This window comes from Oryzias latipes, chromosome 18, assembly GCF_053564925.1.
Source record: "Oryzias latipes strain Hd-rR chromosome 18, Olatipes_Hd-rR_3.1".
Taxonomy (NCBI): Eukaryota; Metazoa; Chordata; class Actinopteri; order Beloniformes; family Adrianichthyidae; genus Oryzias; species Oryzias latipes.
In genome coordinates, this window is record NC_136254.1 from 20256167 (window position 1) to 20277523 (window position 21357).

The 21357-nt window shown below is 38.4% G+C and overlaps 1 protein-coding gene and 1 long non-coding RNA gene across 2 annotated transcripts in view; both read right to left on the reverse strand.

Annotated features, from left to right (window-relative positions):
* The window catches only part of rell1 (RELT like 1), a 29669-nt gene extending 21493 nt beyond the window's left edge, over positions 1 to 8176 (reverse strand). The window contains exon 1 of the mRNA XM_011487537.4: positions 8006 to 8176. Coding sequence (XP_011485839.1) covers positions 8006 to 8030 — 25 coding nt within the window. The 5' untranslated portion in view covers positions 8031 to 8176. The remainder of the gene's footprint in view (positions 1 to 8005) is intronic.
* Positions 8177 to 14447: 6271 nt separating this feature from the next.
* Positions 14448 to 16337, reverse strand: LOC144987223 (uncharacterized). The gene is made up of 2 exons (XR_013651100.1): positions 16225 to 16337; positions 14448 to 14836 (listed from the first exon to the last, which is right to left on the reverse strand). It is a non-coding gene; the product is annotated as an uncharacterized LOC144987223 (long non-coding RNA).
* Positions 16338 to 21357: the final 5020 nt, after the last annotated feature.

Sequence of the window (21357 nt, forward strand, 5' to 3'; positions counted from 1 at the left end):
AGAACCTAGAATATGACATTTTCAGTTGTTTCACACTTTTGTATTTTATATATATAATTCCACATGTGTTAATTCATAATCTTGATGCCTTCAGTGTGAATCTACAATTTCATGAAATTACACATTAAGTCATGAAATTTCAGTCATGAAAATAAAAGAAACTCTTTGAATGAGAAGGTGTGTCCAAAACTTTTGGTCTGTACTGTGTGTGTGCGTGTGTATATATATATACTGTATATGTACAAACGTACGTATATATTTCCAAGTACAGCACCTTCTTTAGTCACCTTTGTGAATGCTTGTATGCTTCTAAAGGGTGCCAATGTACACAAACCAAGCCCACATGTTGTAACATTTGTCATATCTAATGGTTATGTAACCAACTCCAAAGGCGAAAAAAAACTCAATTCTTCTGCTCTTCTCATGAACTGACTTTTTTTCTCCTACCTGCCAAGTACAAACGCAGGCACTTTTTATTATTGAGGCCAATTTCCATCATGACTAGTTTTTGTTAAAGTTTGATCAGCCATTTAGAATTGTTACATTTTTTTGATTTTCGTTTCTAAAAACTAATATTAAATATTAATAATTAATAAAACATTCAAGCTGCCATGACATTGTTTTATCATACCTGTAAACATTTGAGGTAACCATTTATTGCAGTTTACTTGCGCAATACATGTATTGCACAGGCTGATATCGCCATGACGATAAAGTTGCGATATAGAGTGTAGGCCTAGTCAGCGATGCGATTTTTGTCCATTTCATAAAAGCTTTCTTAAACTTTCTAAACTCAGGCCCCTCGACTGCGAGTGCCATAGGGACATGAGCGGACAGGACAGCAGCTACAGGCTAGTGGTTTCCATGACTACTCTTTCAGAAGCAACATGGATTCACCAAGAGTCTCCAATAACACCAGCAAAAGTTGCTAGATATGTCGCTAAAGGCCTTCAGCATAACATCTGGTTCTATAGAATAAAGATTTCAAAATTCGGTTGCTCATTTATTTCCATTTACAGTTCAACCATTTTGCAATGGAGTGAATGGGCGCTTCCGAACAAGCCTCCTGCAGTTACTTGGTAAACCATCCTGGCTTCCCATCCTTAGTTTTTGAAAAGATTAGATGGAAACATGTATGTAGTATGGGAAAGCAGAAGTGCTTTGGAACAACTTTGACCCAGCGACAAAGCAGAAATGAATGGCTAGTCACAGTTCAGGATGAACAAGGAGCATGGATGGTAGAGGGCACAAACATTTAGTGGTATTCACTGTGTGAGGGGCAAACTTCATTTAAAACTTTTGGTTAAATTTTTTACCTAAACCAAATCAAAGAATATGGGATAAAAAGACAATGGAAAGTCTCAAGACCGGACAACCGACATTTTTATTCAACTGTAAAATGCTCTAGAGAAGTATTTCCCAATCCTGCTTCTTTTTCTGAGTACTGTTGCTTTAAATGTTTGCCTGCTTTGACGCGTACAACATTAACCAACGACTCAATACCAGGACCCAAACAGAAGCAGGGAAACATTTTAAACATTCAGGATGCTCAACATAAGGCAGATGGGCAAACGTCTATAAAAAGCTTCAAGTTGGGGGAAAAACCTTTGACGTGGGTACTTTTTCTGAGTATCGGTAGGAATGATTAGAGTGTAAAGACAGACCATTCCAATATTCTGTGGAATGTTTTCCAACCCTATAGCCTTAGTTACATGCATTTGCACAAAAGGTGACCTGTACAGTTACTGTGAGTTTTGGGGGGTTTTGTGCACATTGAGGGCTGTAGAGAGTGGCAGCTCATCTTAAAGCTGATACAGAAAACTAAAGAGATGTGATGAAAATGGAGCAGATTAGGGATTCCACAATTCTCAGTTTAAGAAGAAAGCATTTACTTCCCTACTGAGTAAGATTGATGTTACATTGAAAGTGTCAAAAACACACGATGTGCTAAATTTAAGGACTCATTTTGTAATTTTTTTCTTACATTGCACCATGCTTAGTATGAGCCATGAAAGGATTGTCTTTATTGTTACTTGCTTATTAACAAATTAAAAAAAAGTCTGAATTTTTAGCTTATAGTTGTGTAATACTGTAAAATCTGCATTTCAAAATTTGAGATTTGAACCGAATTGTGGGTAAAGTGATACGCTGCATTCCCAGAATGTACGATTGTTGTGTGTCTGGTAAGTGTATCGTGAAGTATTTGTAACGTAAGCTACACACAGTTATGACGTACGGGTGAAGTTTTTGTACGGTGCCCTTACACCACACTATTTAGTCGTTAGTAAGGTCCAAGGACTGACCCCGTGCAAATGGGCAACGCAGGCAACGGGGTGTGCAGGTGATCCCCAAGTACCCATAGGATGCACACAAACTACGTTCTGATGTCTAATTAGCCCATTTCTAACAATCGGGCTGCTCGGAAGGACCACACACAACCACGAGCAAGGCTCTCACGGGCACCTGGTGCATTCCATAGGATTTGGAGTGGGGACTAAAAACAAGAAAAACCAGTATGACTTGCAGCAGGCCTGTAGAAATAAAAATGTGCATTTAGGCCTAATGGGCTCAACGACCTTGCCATTTCCTGCTTGCCACCAGCGTGCCTCATTTCAGTTTGCCAATTTTTTTGCCCACAGACATCCCATATCCACCCGTAAATTGGGTCTAAGGCTTAAACTAATCCTACACCATGAGATGAATAAAGATAAACAGTCTGTATGCTGAAACGAGCGGATTTGAAAGAGATGTACACTATTGGTACAAAAAAAAAAAAAGACTGTTCAGATAATCTGTTGAAATAAACTACATTTCCATTAACTCAGTTGGCTAAAAAAAAAACACTTCAGAAAGTCTTTGTATCCTCTTCTATTTTGGATCTAATGCCTTGATTGGTTTAACCATCAAAGGGAGAGGCATAATCATGGTCAGTCAGAGGTCATCACTCCCGTAGCTCCTACTTCCAACTGAGCTGGGCAGCATGAAGCACAAAGGGGTGGGGGTGGGTGGGGGGGGTGGGGGGGGGGTCTGCATTCCTGTTAACACGAGCATGAACCAGATGCAGTCAAAGTCAGACAAGAGTCCGACACAGATGAACAGAGTCATGGCTGAAGTAGAACAACCATTTAAAAAAGAAAAAAATCTGAACGTGTCCAGCAACTTTTGAGACGGGCAAGCTGCTACTTGTGAATACATGCAGCCCCCGTCACCAGGGCATATGCGCGTTTGTACTCTTCCATTGTTCCGGATCCCTGCTTCAGCAGACTGAACACACTCAACATTGTCCGTGCTCTCACCACCTTGTGACCCATTGTGTCCATGTGGCTCCATGAACAGATGACAGACTCACAGACTTTCCTGGAGCAACCCTGTCCATCTCCAGGCTACCCGTTTAAATGCTTTTAAGTTCAAAGAAAACTGATAAATGAGTTGGAGAGAGTGGTGAAAAAGTCAAAGAATAAAGACCGTTCCATTTTTATGCTGATTCAGTCAGTGACATAAGATAAAAGTCAAGATTTGAGTCATTTTGTCCGTAGACACACAGAAGATAGAATCGCCCCAGACCCACTTCTTTGTATTGGACTCTCTTTAAAAAGTTTGTTTTAATTGCCACAATCTTGTCTTGTTATGATGTTAACCTTTTCCAAGAAAGGAAAATGGGCAAGAACTAACACACCTGCCAGATGTTGGAGAAAACCCCAAACCCTACCTTCTGTTCTCAGATACTAAAGCTAACCTGAAGTACCAAATATGCTTCTGGTCATGACGACTCTTGGGGAGGGCAAATACTTTTCTCAGATGGCAGTCTTACTTGTCTAGAGCTAAATTTGTGCATCATTGTGTTTTAATATGCTTTAATAATGCTCACTCAGTGATTCATGGATCCACCCACTTGGTGGATCCATGAATCACTGAGCTGGGCAGAGTTAACTGGGTTTTGCCCTAACAAACATAAAATATAATAAAGAAGTTCATAATAAATGTCTGTTTTTATATTAAATCTAATCGCAGACTCAAGAGTTGCAGTCACTGGGAATTTTTGGTGATTAAAGTTGGCGATTTTACACTGGAGTGACTTGTGTAAAAAGACACCAAGTGGTTCACTGTAGAAATGATACGGCTCCAGTTACTTTGGTTTCTTGAGCCAGCAACAAGGTGTTTTATGTGAACTCTTTATCTGCAAACCTCAAACATTTAATCAGGAATTTAAGAAGGAAATATCAAGTTAAAAAGTCAAAAGAAGAGGAAAGAAAAGAGATGGGGGAGGTTTCAAAACAATGATGGTATCACTCAAACAACTGTACCTTTTCTTCTAAAAAAAATAAAAAGTAATTAGTCTTTTTTTAAAGGACAACTTCTGTTTCTTCAATTTCCTGCCGATTTATTCGGCTTTAACAGGAGAGAATGTTATTTCTGTCCCTGATGGTGATTTCAGCCAGGACTTGAAATGGGGTGATAATCAAATCCCAAACAATAAAAACACACACACATATACAGGAGGGGTTGTTCTTGAATCCTAGGAAAATGGGACAAAATTAATTCCAGGACTTGGGCTTTTCTTAGAATCCCAGAAGAAATCTAACAATAAAAATTTAGCCCACCCTACTTAGAATCCGATTCATCTTTTTTATCTATTATAAAAGTGTTCCCAGTGGTCTTTTAAATATGATCATGTCATTTTTAGCCAAAAATCTAAAAAAAACCTGCTTGGTATTCTGGGACATAAAAACACGATTTTCATCGGAGTGGCTCTGTAACCTCTGTGGCCTCGGAGACCTGAGTAACTGAAAATGGTTGAAGTCACTGACGACAGGAACTTTCCGTCTTTTGCAGGACCCAAGGCTCAGATTCCCAATTTAAAACATGTTTTAAGTAAATATTTACTCTCATTCATCCCATACATAAGAACGGGACTGAGTGAGTGTGACATCATCCATAGAAATTGGTTTAGCTCCAGTTCCAACTAAATGAAGTCAATGCAGTCGCCATTTCTTCACAATACGGACACTACAATGTCAACCAAAATTATGTAGTTATTCCTTCTTGGTCAAATGATGACAAGTAAAACATCCAAAAAACTGAAGACTGATGGGTTAGAAGAAAATCACTGAGGTTCCATTGTCCCCATTGTCAAGAAATTCCAGATTTCTATTACAAAACAGATTATTCTATAACAAAAATTAAAGATGTAGGAAAGAAGCTTCTTCTTAAAGGACTGAGAGAACGTGTCATTTCATACATAAATAAGGTACTGCAAGATTATTTCAGCATTGAACTGGAAGAACAGCTCAGACTTTAGCGCGACGGGAAGTGTGTCCTCTTCCTGACAAAACAGCAGGTCGTCACAACTATGTTCAAGGATGCGCCTTTACCATAGACGTATTCATCAACCCGACGGATCATCTGTGATGTCACACGTAAGATTCCCAATGGCCGAAATAAAATAAAATGGAGCCTGGATGCACTTGAGGACACTTGAGTATTTTTACATTTTTCGTTCTTATAAAACTGCTATTCGTTATTTTGCTTTTTTCATTTTATTTCCCAACTAATGGTTAATCCGCGATGATCCAGTATAAACTGAGGGAAGTGACTTTAACAAAAAAAGTAACAAACAAGATAGAAAAGAAGTAGTCCACTCCCGCACTTAACTAGTGAAGTGGACCGGCGGAGCGCGGACTTACAGCTTTGTGTTTGATGGGAAGGGGGGGGGTACATGAGCGGTATGTGTGGGAGATTTAAGACTGCGATCCGTCCCGCAGCTCTAGGGGTACGAGCTACCGAACTCAGAACCGGGTCTAAACGTGTGTCTGAGCACAGCTCGGATCGTCAGCAGACACACAGCGGTTTGAGCTTCAAAGCAGAAATGTCGCTCAGTCCTTAGAAAACATTCAAACAATCACGTGGATTTGTGTTTCCAGTCGTGTCCCGACTAAATAAAGGCTGATGTTATTCACAGGATGCAGCACCACCCAAAGCTAATGTTGTTAGCCCGTGTTAGCATACTGCTAATCCTGGCTCCGTTCAGAAAAAGCACTGACCACACGGATTAAAATTCAAATGATGAGCGAACAGGTATTTCATAATAACCGTAACATTATTAAAAGCACGTTTAGAAGATCATCTCGTCTTTTACCGAGCTGACATGTCAATATATATAGCCGCTAGGCGCTGTTTAACATCGTTTTGTATTGAATTGTTACATTCAATAAAGTTTGGAAAAAAAAGCCGCTCGGCCGAATTTATATCCTTCCGGTTTTCAAACCCTACTGCGCATGTGCGAATGATTTATTCCGACGGAAAGTGTGACCTTAGTGAACGTTTTTATATTCTGAAAACATTTTTCTGGGCCCATGTACACGGTTGGATTCTAATCCGACCATTGATCCCATCAAGATATTTTGTACATGTAACCGCGGCTTATGGTGTCGACGCGCAACGTGGCGGGGGCGTGGCATCACGATGGTGGTCTCTCCATCGGGATGTCAGTCACCCATCACGATGGACGATGATATCGTCCATCGGCACAACCCTATTCTAAACAGAAAAATTCCATTTTTAAAAAGCTTATAGCAGTGATGTAGAAACTACGATCGGCAGGCCACAAGCTCCCTGCTCTGCTGCATTGTGGTGCATCCACTTGGAGACGATTAGATCCACAAATTTCCTTGTTTGAGATGGTATCCATTTTTGTTACACCTGTAACGTTAGGTTAGGGGTGTGAGGGGCTGTAAGATAGCAGGAGAGAGTGTAAACAAATTGATGACGGGAAGTGGAGGTGGGCTTACTCCACGACAACAGTTCCGCCCCATAACTCAGAGGTGAATTTCTAATGAACTACTGCTGCTCTACAGACACTATGTCCTAGGAAATGACACTTTTTGGATTTGGGCTTTTAAAAAAAAGGACTAATCATAATTAAAAGACCACTGGGAACGCTTCAAAAATAGAGCAAAAGATGATTGGGGTGGGACAGCTTAGAGGGTAAACTACTAACCAGAAAAAGAAGCTTCCAGATGCGCATTCAAAGCATAAACAGGATTCACAGCATCACAATACATTGCATTGCAATGAATGGCAATCATGGCAACTACCAGAGTAGGTTTCATTCTTAGTCACCATAAGAGTTTTCACATTTCCACTCTAAAACGACTATTGCTTGACAATTTCTCCCCAGTTTCTCTCTTTTACAGACAAAAAACCCCTAATGTTTTCTGTTTTAACAGCATTTAGGAAAGCAGGTTACCGATTGTAACCTGGTTCCATAATGCATGGGAATATGACAGTTCCACTAGAAAGAAATCTATCTGTAAAGCTGAGAAAAACTATGGGGGGAAAAAGATTGTAGAACATCCTCGTGCTTCCTGGCATCTACTTTTCGTTTTTTAGCTTGTACCTAACAATGGCAAAAATTAGTTTTGAGATATGTTGTTACACTTTCAGTTTCTCCAGGACAACAGAGTTTTAGAAAATGCAACAATGCCCTGACACCAAGAATAAATCTGAGGCAGTTCTTCTAACCCAGACTTCGCAGACAGACTACATGATCATGGACGGACGGGGAAGAACTGAAAAAATCCTTAAAATGATAAAACATTCCTACTAAAAGAACGTGGTTCTCTGTGAATTAACCCTACACACGAGTCCAAACTGACCAATCAGGGGGAAAAATAATATTACATTCATCAATGTAATTAAAACTTTCAGTTTCATAATTTGAATTTGTAATTGCATGTGTGACACAATTTCAGCTTTTTAGAAACTAGCCTGAACTGAATCGTTCCTTTGTCTTCCTATTACATCTGACAACTTCCCAAAATGCGTATTCCTCCATAATTACGCCAGAAACTTGACAACAAAAGACAGAAGTTTGAAATAATTAGTATAAAAACTTCCTTCGGGCATAAATCAGGCGCCACATGATGACAGTGATGCTAGCAGTACATCACTACACTACAGTCGTTGCTTAGCGAGCCGCTCTTTTAGACAGTATAAATAGACTTACGCATGGTGGTGTTCGGACTGGCCATGAATGTGCCGTCCAGCTGCCTGCAAAATACGAGTCCCACGAGCCGCCTGTAGACGTCTGCTCCAAAATTAGTGTGGAAAAATGAAAAGAAAAAAAAAGAAAGAGACGTGCTTCCTTCTTCTGCAAAGGGCAGCCACGCCCTGTTCAAAAGACGGCACCGCCTCCACCGGAGATGCCCGGGAGGAGGAGGAGCAAGAGGACTCACTCCACACTACTTCCGGTACTTTCACAATGTAAAGTTTTCTTTTAATTGCTCCGTTCATTTGTCAAAAAATAACGGAATTTTTGATTTTTTTCTATACATTTTTAAAGAAATTCAAGAAAATATAGTTTGAGGAGACTTCAAATCTTTATTCAAAGAAAGACTCGCCCCCTCCAACTGATGTCACCGTCGGTGACAGGGACCAAGAGAGCTCCCTTTAAACTACTTCCGTCTTCGTTTTATCTCCACACTTAATGTCAATAAATTGGTTCTTCTTTTAATCATTTGCATTTTTTTTACTATTTTAAAAGAAAAAACTATTATCAGGGTAAAATATTTTGGAAAATAACTAAATGAATGGACTCGAGAATAAATTTCTCAATCATTTTTTCAGATTCAAACAACGATGCAAGCAAAACCTTTAGCAAAAAGTAGTCTATTCAAGTATTCTACAAGTATACATGCTAAAAATAAAGCATTACACTTGAAGTATGCTTTTTATATGCAATCTTTATATTGTAAGATTAAAATGTCCCAATTTAGTATAAAGAAGTATTCAGTTAGTACACTTCCTGCATGACACATACGTAGGCTAAAGTAGACTAGCTATACTTCAACTGTACTACTTTTTGCACTGGGAAAGCTAAAATTGAGCCTTAAAAATATTAAAGAAATTAATTTAAAGTCATATCTTGAGGTAAATCCCATTTCTGACACTCCCCACATCGTGAAATGATACATTTTATTAATGTTACAAACCAAAATCATAGAAAAAGTATTTCATTAAGGTAAAAACATAATTAAATGAGTTAGCCCGTCAATAAATAACAGTGATTTTAACACAATACCATCTTGAACTTTAAATAAAATAAAATAAAATAAAATAAAAAGTTACATTTTGTTAGCAGCCTCTAGCTAAACAGAGAGGCCTCTGTGTAGTATTATAGTCTATTAAGAAAAGCACAAGTTTAACAGCTATTGAAAACCCATATTTCAATTTCAGATGATTTAGGACTGATGTATGTTTTTTTTAAATAATTTAAAACATCTTTTCTTTCCTTAGCAAAAAGACATACACTTTTATTAAGTATACTTGAACATAAGAAAAGCAAGTATACTAAAGCCCATGTATTTGTAGTGTAGGAATTATACTAACTGAATCCTTGGAATATTTTTGGTATACAATATATAGATAGTATATATATCTAAAGTAAACCATAAGTATACTGCTTCACTTTTAGTAGAGACTAAGTATACTTGTACATTTTTGCTAAATGGTTATTTTCTAACCTTAATCAGACATATTGTTTAAATCCTCTTTCAGATCACAAAACTTAGTATTATGAGTTGATTTTGTGGCTATCTAATAGTAACTATAGTCCTTTACTTTTTCAATTTATTGGCAGTTCTACAAATATAAACATTCTTTATTTTTACTGATAAAATCTTTCTTTAGTCAACAGATGAAGTGTTTTACAGAAGGTACAGGCAATTTTCCAATGTATAGCCCAACAGCAGACCTAAAAGTTTTAGTTTTAGGCTAATACTGGATACAGTGTCGTACAAGTGGCCCCTTTGGTGTGTTTGGTGTGTTCACAAGAGTCAACGGCTGAACTAAAAAGCTGTTGTAAAACGCTCTCCTGTAATTGGACAGTTGAGTAATTCGAAACCAACAGCAAAGGCAGACCTTCCACGTGGATTGTTGAAAATGAATGAAAATACACCCCACATCCCCAAAACAAACCTTATTTTGACATTTTTGAGTTAATCACTTGAAGGCTTTTCTTTTTTTGGAGACACGTTTTCAAACACACATACTATGTGAGTCTATTTTTCCCAATCTTACGAAGCTGCCATTGTGTTGAAAAACGTTAAGAAGCAGGACTTGCAGGATGTCTGTCAACAGTGCTGTTAGCCATTCACTTTATTTTGAAACCAGTTGACATTAAACACACACCCCTCTCATGATGAAAAGACATTATGATCTAAAAATAACATTCAAACAACTACCCAGCCAGCTAGGCCAAATGGGCCCTTTATGGTTTAAAAGTGTGCAGAAAATGTGGGCCCCAGCTCTGAACAACAGTGTAGGGTGTCCTGGTGCCAAGTGCATTGATGGACCCCTTGTGTTTACCCTCTGCATGTATCCGGACTTGGGACCGGCACAAGGGAACACTGGATTGTGTTCCCTTGTGGTTGCATGACATTCATTCACTCAATAATATCATTTCATTACATCTGTTACATCTAACACATGTAATAATGCTTTCCATCCATTCATTTTATCCATGTATCCATCCATTTGTTCAAACATTCATATTCACACCTAAATGTCTATTTTTAGTCACCAATAATACAGAAATGTATTAAGCAGAAACATTGATAAAACAATTTTATCAATTTCCTGAGCACCAGGAGAAAACCCCACAGACATTACACATAAAAAAGGCTTTTAGTTCTTTATCTTATCACAATAAACTACAATATTGATAAATGTTGATGACATTTTTTAAATGCAAACCTGAGCTCCAGGAGAAAACCCAAACACATTAAACATGAATAACCCTTGTGCTGTCTTAGATGACCCCACCCTTATATTGACGTGTTCTCCCTACCATGACAAAGGTGGATAAAGGTGGAAAGATTTAATTTAATCCAAGGACACCAGTGAAGATCACAAATCATTGAAGAAAAAAGGTTCAGAGCACTGTCTAGTGGGTCTAGATGACCCAACTCCCAATGGTAAAGTGCCTATGATAGCACAAGAGTTATATAAAAAAAAGAAACTACTTTTTTGGTCTTTTTTTTTTAATTCAAAACAACATTGAGCCTTTCAGCCTTCCACTCATATGGTTTCTTTGTCTTGGTTTCTTTTTGGACAATACTGACCCCTACTGGACATTAATATGTACTAATTCTTGCCATGGCTGAATAAAAAAAAGAATTAAACCTACACAATTTAAAAGGTGCCTCTCTAGTCAAACAAGAGTTCACAAAGAAAACATGTCTCTGGGTATATTTAAATAGAATTTAAATAGATTTCAATGAAAACATTTTATTCCACCATTGAGCCACCAGCAACCCTTGTTCTGCTGACCTGAGCCTTCAGGATCCACTTCTGATTTAAACACTGACTTCCATGTGACCTATTGTCAAATCCAGCAGATCTAAAGCAGCTGCTGGAGGTAATAAACCATTATAATTTGACCAAACACAGCTGGATTTCTATGTGTGATTGTCTAAACCACAAGAAACCATGTGACCATTTTTTGCACAGCAAAAACTGAATCTGAAGAAAGTTGGTTCAAGAAAAACTGTCTTGCAAGAAAAATTATCTTATTTTGAAAGTATTGCAATTGGAAAGTATTCTTAGTTTGACAAAACGGGTATTAGTGACTAGAACTTTTTTTCTTAAAATGAGAATTCGTGGAAAGACCATTTTCTTGCCCCTTAGGCAGATTCTTTTTGCTTATTTATAGTAAATGTTTCAAATGCTGAGAACTTTTGACTTATTTTTGAAGGGGCCTGTTTTTGCAGAGCCCCTCCCAACTCTTATAACTCTGGTTTCTCTTCTTTGTTCCCCCCAATGAGCCCATCCATTTTTCAGGAATGTGGGCGCCCCACCTGGAGGCTATACGTGTGGCTTGAACGCAGCAACATTCAGCCTGAGTCCAAGTTTACTCATCACTGCCCGGTGGGGTTAGTGGGGTTCTCCATTTCCAAATCCTAAAACCGAATGCCCTGGAAATTTCCCAGGAGCCTCCGCGAAAAACAGTGTGCATCAATGCTCTCTAGATTTGTCAGTGTAGACCTCAATGCATCATGTTTGAACAATTTTCATTAATTTTTTTATAAAACATCCAGGTTTTTGTCATCAGAACCCAGTGGAATCATAAACAGTCTTCTTAAAATGTTTAGATCTGTTAGTTTTTTACTTCTGGAAATCACTGACATCATATTTGCAGTTTAAAAAAATGCAGTGAGCATGTGTATGAATCACATTAAATGCCAGTCTATGGGGCACATGTGTCAAACTTAAGGCCCGAGGGCCAAATGTGGCCCGCCATGTCATTTTATGTGGCCCGCCAGTAGGGCTGTGATGATGACCTCATCCCCGCATTTTTTTTTTTGAAAGTTCAACATGTTTGGAACTATAATAAACACATTAAACACGTTCATCTTTGCTGATAATTTACTTTTTCTGCTAGTCCTATGTTCAGACTTTCCTCCTTCCTTTCAGACTGTTCTCAGCTTCTCTCCCACCGCGCCTGTCACTGTCTGTCGTCGCGGGCGCTCTCACTGCCTCTGCTTCACGTGGCACGCGGCTCCCTTTACACACAGGCGCGCGCTTTCAGTAGCATACATCCTCATTCTACAACAGAAGTTTCCGTCTCGTGAGGAAATACGACAATAGTACAAATAATAATACAAATTTATTGCGTTCTAATTAATAATTTCCATTTGTTTTCATTTCCGTAACAAGCTCCGTGCGTTCTTAAGTGCGCGACACGGCCGCCCGCCGGAGGATTTTGTGTTGGGGGGCTTAATTACTGTTCTCAGTCACTCTGTAACACCAAACATGAACGCGCACTGTTAGATTTCAATGAATATCACTACATCTTTTGTTTGGGAACTATTTTGTGCAGCGCAAAGTTACGCGTCTGTATAAACAAAGGCGGAGCCTCCTGCCCCGCATTCTTCATGGGTGTCAGGCTCACGGCTCCCAGAAAGGTGACAAACAAGTGTCTGCAGTCTGTTTATTACTGGGCAATAAATAATATTCTGAGAAGATGTCACAGGTGAAGGCTCACCTGCAACTAGAGAGCAGAAGAATCAACACGCACCCCCAACACACGTGTGCGCGCTCCCTCCTACCAGTCCTACACACGTTAACCGCAACACCGCGCCCCCTGGTGGTTCATCACCGCGGTGATAAAAAATCCGACACGTCACAGCTCTACCCGCGAGAGCATAAACGTTTTCAATTTCTTAAAATAAAAATTGGTGTGTATTTATTCATATCTAGGGGGAATTGGACTTGAAATATCGGATTGGGCATCTAAACATTAGGACTTAAACACTGTCCATATAACCTAACCTGACAGAATCAAATGTAAAAGGATTTATGCTAAAGTAACAAGCAAACATATGTTTCTATGCAACTGTAATTGTCACTTTAAAAAGTTATAATAAATAAACAAAGAGTTTTTTAACTTTAAGGAGTGATTACATTTATTTTTCATTACATTTAGTTACATGTATAAGTTATATCTGACCCTTTGAGGACAGCCACTATGCTGATGTGGCCCTCAGTGAAAATGGGTTTGACACCCCTGCTATAGGGGGTATTGAGGGAATTGGTACCTCTGACTGTATATTATGTATTTTTCTTTTTTTCTTCTTTGTAAAATCTTTGGCTTTTTTTCATTTATTTTTTCAGCTTTATTGAACATAGTGTTAACATACAAATTCCAACATCAAGGAATCAGACAGATTATCAGCAGTGGTAATCAATGCCATCATTCCAAGCTTGTTAAAACACCTCAAGTTAAAAACGTATCCGAAATATATCAAAATTAGAACTTGCTGATAGGAAAATAAAGTATCTTAAAATATATAAAAGAGAATACAAAATAACAATAATAATGTTTACAATACAAAGTTTTCTTAGAGGATGGGATTACATATCAAACAAAAAAGCACAAATTGTTCCAGTGTTACTTGCTTTGGGTGTGTTAATTTTTTTAATGTGTTCAAAAGATTTCTCCTTTCGGTGTAATGTTTCTTTTTTCACTCAAAGTATTACGAATATAATTGCTGTTGCACTTTTTATTGAAAGTATCAATACCATTAATTATTAAAAGAGAGTCAATTTTAGAGGCTTCTTCATATTTAAGGTGAGAGGTCATCATCTGAATTAATCCTGAGGGGAGAGCTTTCATTACACTGCTAAATTCTTTGCTTGTTGCTGGAAAACACATTTTATTTAGAAACCTGCCATAATCCAAAATCGTACCATTCTCATCAAAAAGATCTGAAACGTAAATTATTTTTTGTCAATCCAGTTTTGTGTAAACAAAGATTTATTCTGTATTGTTATGTCTTCATTGTTCCAAATTATACTTTTGTGTGGTGAGAAATTATACCTCTGACTGTACAGTAAACCCTTGTTTTTCGCGGGGGTTACGTTCCAAAAAGAACCCGTGATAGGCAAAATCCGTGAAGTAGGAATTTATTTATTTTTTTACAATTATTATACAATTAAATCCTCTATTATACATTGAAAAGAAACAAAGAAAAAAACATTTTACAGGCTCAAGCATTTGTTTCACAAATAAAAGTACTTTAGAAACGTTTTTTTCAACAAATAACTTCTGTACTGTAAATGTCAAATAATAATTTTAATCATCAATGTGAACAGAAGGGGGGGAGCCAGTTTAGCTCGTGCTGGTTTGCAGCGCCTTCCGTCCGTGAAACCAGGGTTCGACTCCAGGCTGCTCCCTGTTCCCTTCTCTACCCCTGTGCCGGTTCCAAGCCCAGTTTGAGAAGGTTGCGTCAGGAAGGGCATCCGGCGTAAAACATTGCCAAATTTACCATGGCGACCCCTGATGGGAGAAGCCAAAAGTGGAAGAAGAACGTGAACAGAAGGCTTTAAATCGCGGAGATTAGCCCCACCCACCGCGACCCAAGTTTCAGATTAAACAGGAGAAAATTTAAAATGATCATGAAAAAAATACAAAGTACAGTCGGAAAAATAGTAACTGATGTGTATTTCACTGGTCTTCCGACTGAACCACTGCATCCTGACTCCCCTCTGCAATGTTTTCTCCTTTTGAAGCCCGCGGTGCAGCTGTGTTTGTTCAGGAGAAGAACATAGTGATAGGCTGTTGTTGTCGCTCTTTTTTCTATGGGATTTAGAGAAACTCCAAATTGCAAGAGAATTTGCACGTACGTAATGTTAATTTGGCAAGCTGTTTTACAAACATGAACATATTAAACTGCAGCGTTATTGACGCGCAGGTGGAGAAGAAGCAGAGTGACTTTTTAGCCAATCAGAATGCAGAACACAATGCACGATGCAAATCCGTGAAGTAGCGAAACCGTGAAAAGTAAACCGCGTACCAGCAAGGGATCACTGTATATGAGAATTGGACTGAGTGAGTGTGATGTCATCCATAGAAAATGGCTTACTTCCAGCTCCAACAGAATAAAGTCAATACATATTGCCATATTTTCGCCATATTGGAGCCAGATGGCGTCAATAAGCCGGCATCGGTCTGAAATCTGTCAATCAAACATTAAAGACGTGGGACCACATGCTTATATTGAGGCGTCTGATTGGTCAGTTCATAACTCGAATAGCTTGCAAAAAAGAAAAAGTAGGACTGTAAAGCTAGCGGGAGAGAGGGCAAATAGATGGATAATGGGAAGTGAGGGTGGGCTTACTCTCCACCAACAGTCCCGCCCAAAACTCTGAGGTGAATTCCTGATGAACTACTGCCACTCTGCAGAAACTATGTCTTTGAAAACGGTGCAGGTTTTCTTAATTTAGGCTAAAAACAGCATAATCATACTTAAAATACTTTAAAAGACGATTGGAGTGGGACTTTATCTCTTTAAGCGATCTCTTTGCTCTCACTTCCCATCTCAGTAGCTCTGGTGTTCAGGTGTTTTGAGGAGGAGGCGGCCGGAGACCTTTTTTGTTTTTTTAGGCTGTTTACGGGAGTGTGAAACGCTTTGCCAGGCCTTGTGTCTACTTTGTGCACGTCATCTGCGAGTTGTTTACCGGGGTAAGGTTTGAGGCACCTAGTCACGTATTTCAAGCTGTGATTGACAAAGACAAAGTCTCTGAAAAAGATCAAAGGTTGAAATGTCCTGCAGTTTTCTGCAACTTTCTGAACTCTTCTCTAAAATACGTTTTTTTTCTTTCCAAAGTGAAGACAATTCAATATGTGAAAGTAGGAATAATTTAATGTTTAAAAAATGTTTTTACCTGATGGTGTGATTAGGATTCTGACACAGTCATGGACCAGCAGTTCCATCTAATCCCGGAGGATTAGCAGGTCCTGGACGGTCAGGAGTGCAGCAGAGCAGGACCCCGCTCACGTATCTGCCTTTGTTTTCAGCACTTAAGTGTCAAGTGGGAGGAGTTTCTTGGATCCAATACAAAAATCAGTTCCAACAACCATCTCCATTAACAGACTGGACCCGGTTGACCTGCATGCAAAAACAAAGTGTACCAGAGTGCGCCTGCAAGGGTCAGGATGAAGACTGTGATGAAGATGAGAAGCATTGTTTATATCGTGCATCCAAGCACAGCTTTGTGGCAACTTAAAAACAACACAACTGTGTATTTATGTGTACAATTTTAAACATATTTTTATATAGATTCATAGATTAATATCAATATCAAAAGATTTAGGCAGATGTGCTTTAAACCAAAAAATGCCTTCAAAAAATGAAGTGTCAATCATTTATCTGCAACCATCAACAAAATAAAATGAATTTACTAAAAGAAAAATCTAATTTTAGAAATGGTGTGACCCCCCTTTGCCTTGAAAGGGGAGCAGTTCGTCTAGATGCACAGTTTTTAGAGGAACTCAGCTGGTTCCAAGTAGTTCTTGAAGAACTAACCTCAGATCTTCTGTGGATGTGGATTTTCTCTCATCCTCCCGTTTCTTCATGTCATCCCATATATGATGCTGGGCTCAGGGTCCATACAATTTCTTATCGTTTAAAATTACTTTATTTATCAACCAATTGTTTTAGTTTCTCAGTCATGAAGAAAATGATCTCACAACTGATTGTCCCGACTTTAGATTATGGTGATATAATATATCAAAACGCCACTCTCACTGACCTCCGACCATTGAATGTTATTTATAACAGCTTGTGTAGGTTTATTCTCAGTTGTCCATTTAGAACCCACCACTGTCCAATGTATCAGCAACTGTCCTGGCTTCCCCTATCCTCCCCACGTAAACTTCACTGGCTAGTGCACATCTTCAAATGTGTTAACCTCAGTTACCCAGAATATCTCAAACAATATCTAATTCCTTTTCAGTCTTCTTATAATTTACGTCATGCAGATCAAATCTTTTTTTGTTGTTCCAAGAGTCAAAAAGGAAATCGGAAAATATTCATTTTATTACAAAGCACCCTCTGACTGGAACAATCTTCCTCCATCTATTCGTTCTTTAACCTCATACTTTGCATTTAAAAATGCCCGTTTAGAACATCTTCAACACTCATGTAACTGTTTTTGATTGAATTTGATTTCTTTCCTGCTTTTTATTTCCATACCTTTAAACTAACTGCTAAGAGGTGCAGTAAATGTCTGTGTGTGTGTGTGTGTGTGTGTGTGTGTGTGAGTGTGTGTGTGTGTGCCTGCTCGTTGCCTTGTATATTTTATGTTCTTGTTTTGATATATGTAAAGTTTGCTCAACTGTATCTGCCAGTTTTTGCTTGTTTTGTTGTATGTCAAGGACTCCCTTGAAAACGAGATGACACATCTCAAGGGGCTTATCCTACAAACAAATACATTGGAATTGGATCTGTGCGGCCTTCACTTCCATTGCTTCTTATCCTACTGCCGGCTGGAAATGACTTTGGCTGTATGCTTACATTAATTGTCCTGCTGCAGGATAATTTTGGGGGCCGTTCGTACGCCTCCGTGATGGTGTTGCATGATGGGTAAGTATCTGCCAGTATTCCTCAGCTTTGAAACTGCATTAATTCGGAGGAAATCTCCAACTCCCTTTGCAGAAATGCACCCTCAACTAAATGTTCAGAGAACCTCCACTGTGCTTCACTGTTGCCTTTCTGTATTTTCTTCTCCATTCTTTCTGCTTAAAGTCCCACTCTAATGATCCTATGACTTATTTTCAAAGCCTTCCCACTGGTCTTTTAATTATCATTATGACATTTTTAGCCAAAACTTTTTTTGAGAGCTCCATTGGTTCATTAGAAATTCTCGTCTTGGTTGTGGGCGGGGCAACTGTAAGCCCGCCCCAAACGTACGTTGTCCATAACTGAGAGATATGTTTACAAGCTCTGTTAATATCTTACAGTCCCTCACACCTTCAACCATAACATTACCGGTGCAATAAAAATGGCGGGTTAGAGTCCACTTGTAGTTGTTTTCACAACACAAGAAAAATAATAAAAAGTTTGACTCTTCAGTTCAAAAAAACCTGCTGACATTTTTTATGTACTGCAGTTTCTGTGTTTTCATGCATGCGTGACTTAAATTAACAACAAGTAAATAAGTCAAAAGCCCTGTAATGTGATTTGTTTATTTAATCAATGAGGATTACAGGAAGGAAAGCAAAGAAAATAGTTGAAAACTTAAGTGATTTAAAAAAAAAAGTCAAAATAAATTTCCAGTTTTAATAGAAAGAAGTTAAAAATCATCAAAACATCTACATAATGCAACACTATTTAACAAATATGTATCATACAGATTGAAATAAATTACTGTCTATCCACATTTACTGTTTGTAAATAAATATTGAAGAGTTACCTGATTCCAGATTTTTCTATATATGTTATAATAAGTACACATAGTATGGTCTGATGTGTAGTAAAAGCATGTTTTCGATCTTAATTTCCTGCATATAAACCGTCGCGGACCCTGAGATCCTCTGGTAGTGGTCTTTTTAACCATTCTGACTGAATGATTTTTCTACTTCTGTTGTTAAAGATTCAGTCATAGTTAATGATAAAACTGAACTCCTGAATTGCTTCAATGAGCAATTTTTTATCATCAGGTTCCTTCTTTGATTCTGCAGGAAAGTCCTCAAAAAACTCTATCCCCTTTGTTTTCTGGGGACCCGTTTAACTTTGTAACGTTTACTGTGCATGAAGTGCATAAAGCTTTAAAGGGATTGGATCACAGAAAACCTCCTGGGCCAGACTGGAGCCTTACTTTTTTAAACTGGCAGCAGATTTTATTGCAGAACCGCTTACAATTATTTTTAATCTTTCAATCAAAACTAAAGAAATTCCATCAGTTTGGAAATCAGCTTTTGTTTTGCCTTTATTAAAAGGACGTGATCCATCCATGCCGACTAACTATAGGCCAATATCAAATGTATGTTTTTACATACATAATTAAGGTGATAAATGACATTATTGTGGCACTTGATAAAAAACTGTACTGTGGATCACTTTTTATATATTTGTCAAAAGCTTTTGACACCGTTGACTATGCTGTTTGGATTGTCAGAGCATGCAGTTGCGTGGTTCTCAAATTACCTAAATAACAGGACCCAATGCTTTAAACATGAAGGTCTCTGTTCTAAATGTGTTACTGTCCACAGGGGGGTGCCACAGGGCTCAGTTCTGGGCCCCCTTCTATTTATTTTGTACATTAATGAGTTGGGTGAAAATGTCTCGGATGCTAATCTACATTTTTATGCTGATGACACAATTATTTACTGTTATGAATCATCTCCTGCTCAGGCCATTCAAACCTTGCAGAACAGCACTTATTCAGTTAAAATTGGTTCTCAATGCTGACAAGACAAAACTAATGATGTTTTCAAACTCAAAGAAGGTCCCTGAAACAATTCCAGTGGTGTCCACCTTGGATGGAAATGTCATAGAGTTGGTTAATGAGTACAAGTACCTTGGTGTCTGGATTGATGACTCCCTCACCTTTAAACCTCACATAGAAAAACTTGTGAAAAAAACTCGAACTTAAACTTGGCTTTTTCTTACGTAACAAGTTGTTTTTCTTTTGAAGTAAAAAAGCGTCTTGTTACTGCAACTTTTTTTTTTATCTGTGCTGGATTATGGTGATATTCTGTATATGAATGCCTCATCTTCATGTCTCAAAAAGGTTTGAAACCACGTATCATGCTTCCCTGAGGTTCATTACCAACTGTAGAGCCTTGACGCATCATTATGGTGACTGGTATTTAACAGTACAATGGCCTTCTCTGGCCACTAGGAGGCAGGGACATTGGTACACTTTTATTTACAAGGCCTTGCTTGGATCACTGCCTCCCTACATTTGTTCTTTCGTCACAAGGACAAGTCGGGAATCTTACTCCTTAAGATCTAAAGACCAGTTGTTGCTTTCTGTTCCGTTTGCCCGCACAGAGCCGGGGGAAAAAGCCTTTGTCCACTCTGCTCCTTTGCTTGCATATGCTGCAGGAAGACTGGAAACTAACTGAACTGGTATGTTTAAATGTTTTTAAGAACAAGCTCAAAGCATCAGAGACTGAAACAATCATGTGCAACTGCTTTTTATGATGTATGTGGTTTTAATGATGTGTGTTTTTATATATTTTTTGCATTGAACTGTGCTGCCTCTTGGCCAGGAATCCCATGGAAAAGAGGTTTTTAATTTCAATGGGACTTTCCTGGTTAAATAAAAGAATAAATAAAAAATAAGATAAACCCAAAACCTATGGAGAGGCATCTTTTCAGCACTATAGCCCTTGTTTATGGAACAGTCTGCCAGAGAACCTGAGGGCCGCCCAGAGCATGGTTACTTTTAAGAAAATGCTCAAGACCCATCTTTTTAATCTGGCTTTTTGAAAATTTTACTACTTTTATTATTTTAGTTTGTATTTTTTAATACATTATTTCTTTTTTTATGAATTTACACTAGATTATAAATGATTTACTGTAATATTCCTTATTTCAATTTTTTATTGTTTATTGCTTTTGTCAGTATGATAACTGTTTCATTCCCCTTTTTATTTTCATTTTTATTTCTAGTGCTTCCTCAGTGGAGTCCTCTCCCTCTGGGTCGGCTGCTGTTTAGCCGCTGCAGCTCTACATGGGACCTGGACCTGGACCTGGACCTGGACCTGCATCGCCACATAGCCATGGTGGGGCTGGTGTGCGGTGCTGCATTTGGCTCGCTATGCAGTTACTTACAGAGAGACAGATCCTAAATATTAGTGTTTCCAACAACCAACAGTTTGTTTCCCATTGTCTATTCACATTAGTTAGGGGGTGGGAGGTGGGAAAGGGGTGGGGGGGGGGGTTGTGTGTAGGTCTGGGGAGGGGTTCTTTTGTGCTCGTTTTTATATTATTTCTTTTGTTTTATCTTAATGCAAAGCACTTTGTGTTACGTTTTTATAGGAAAAGTGCTATACGAATAAAGTTTGAT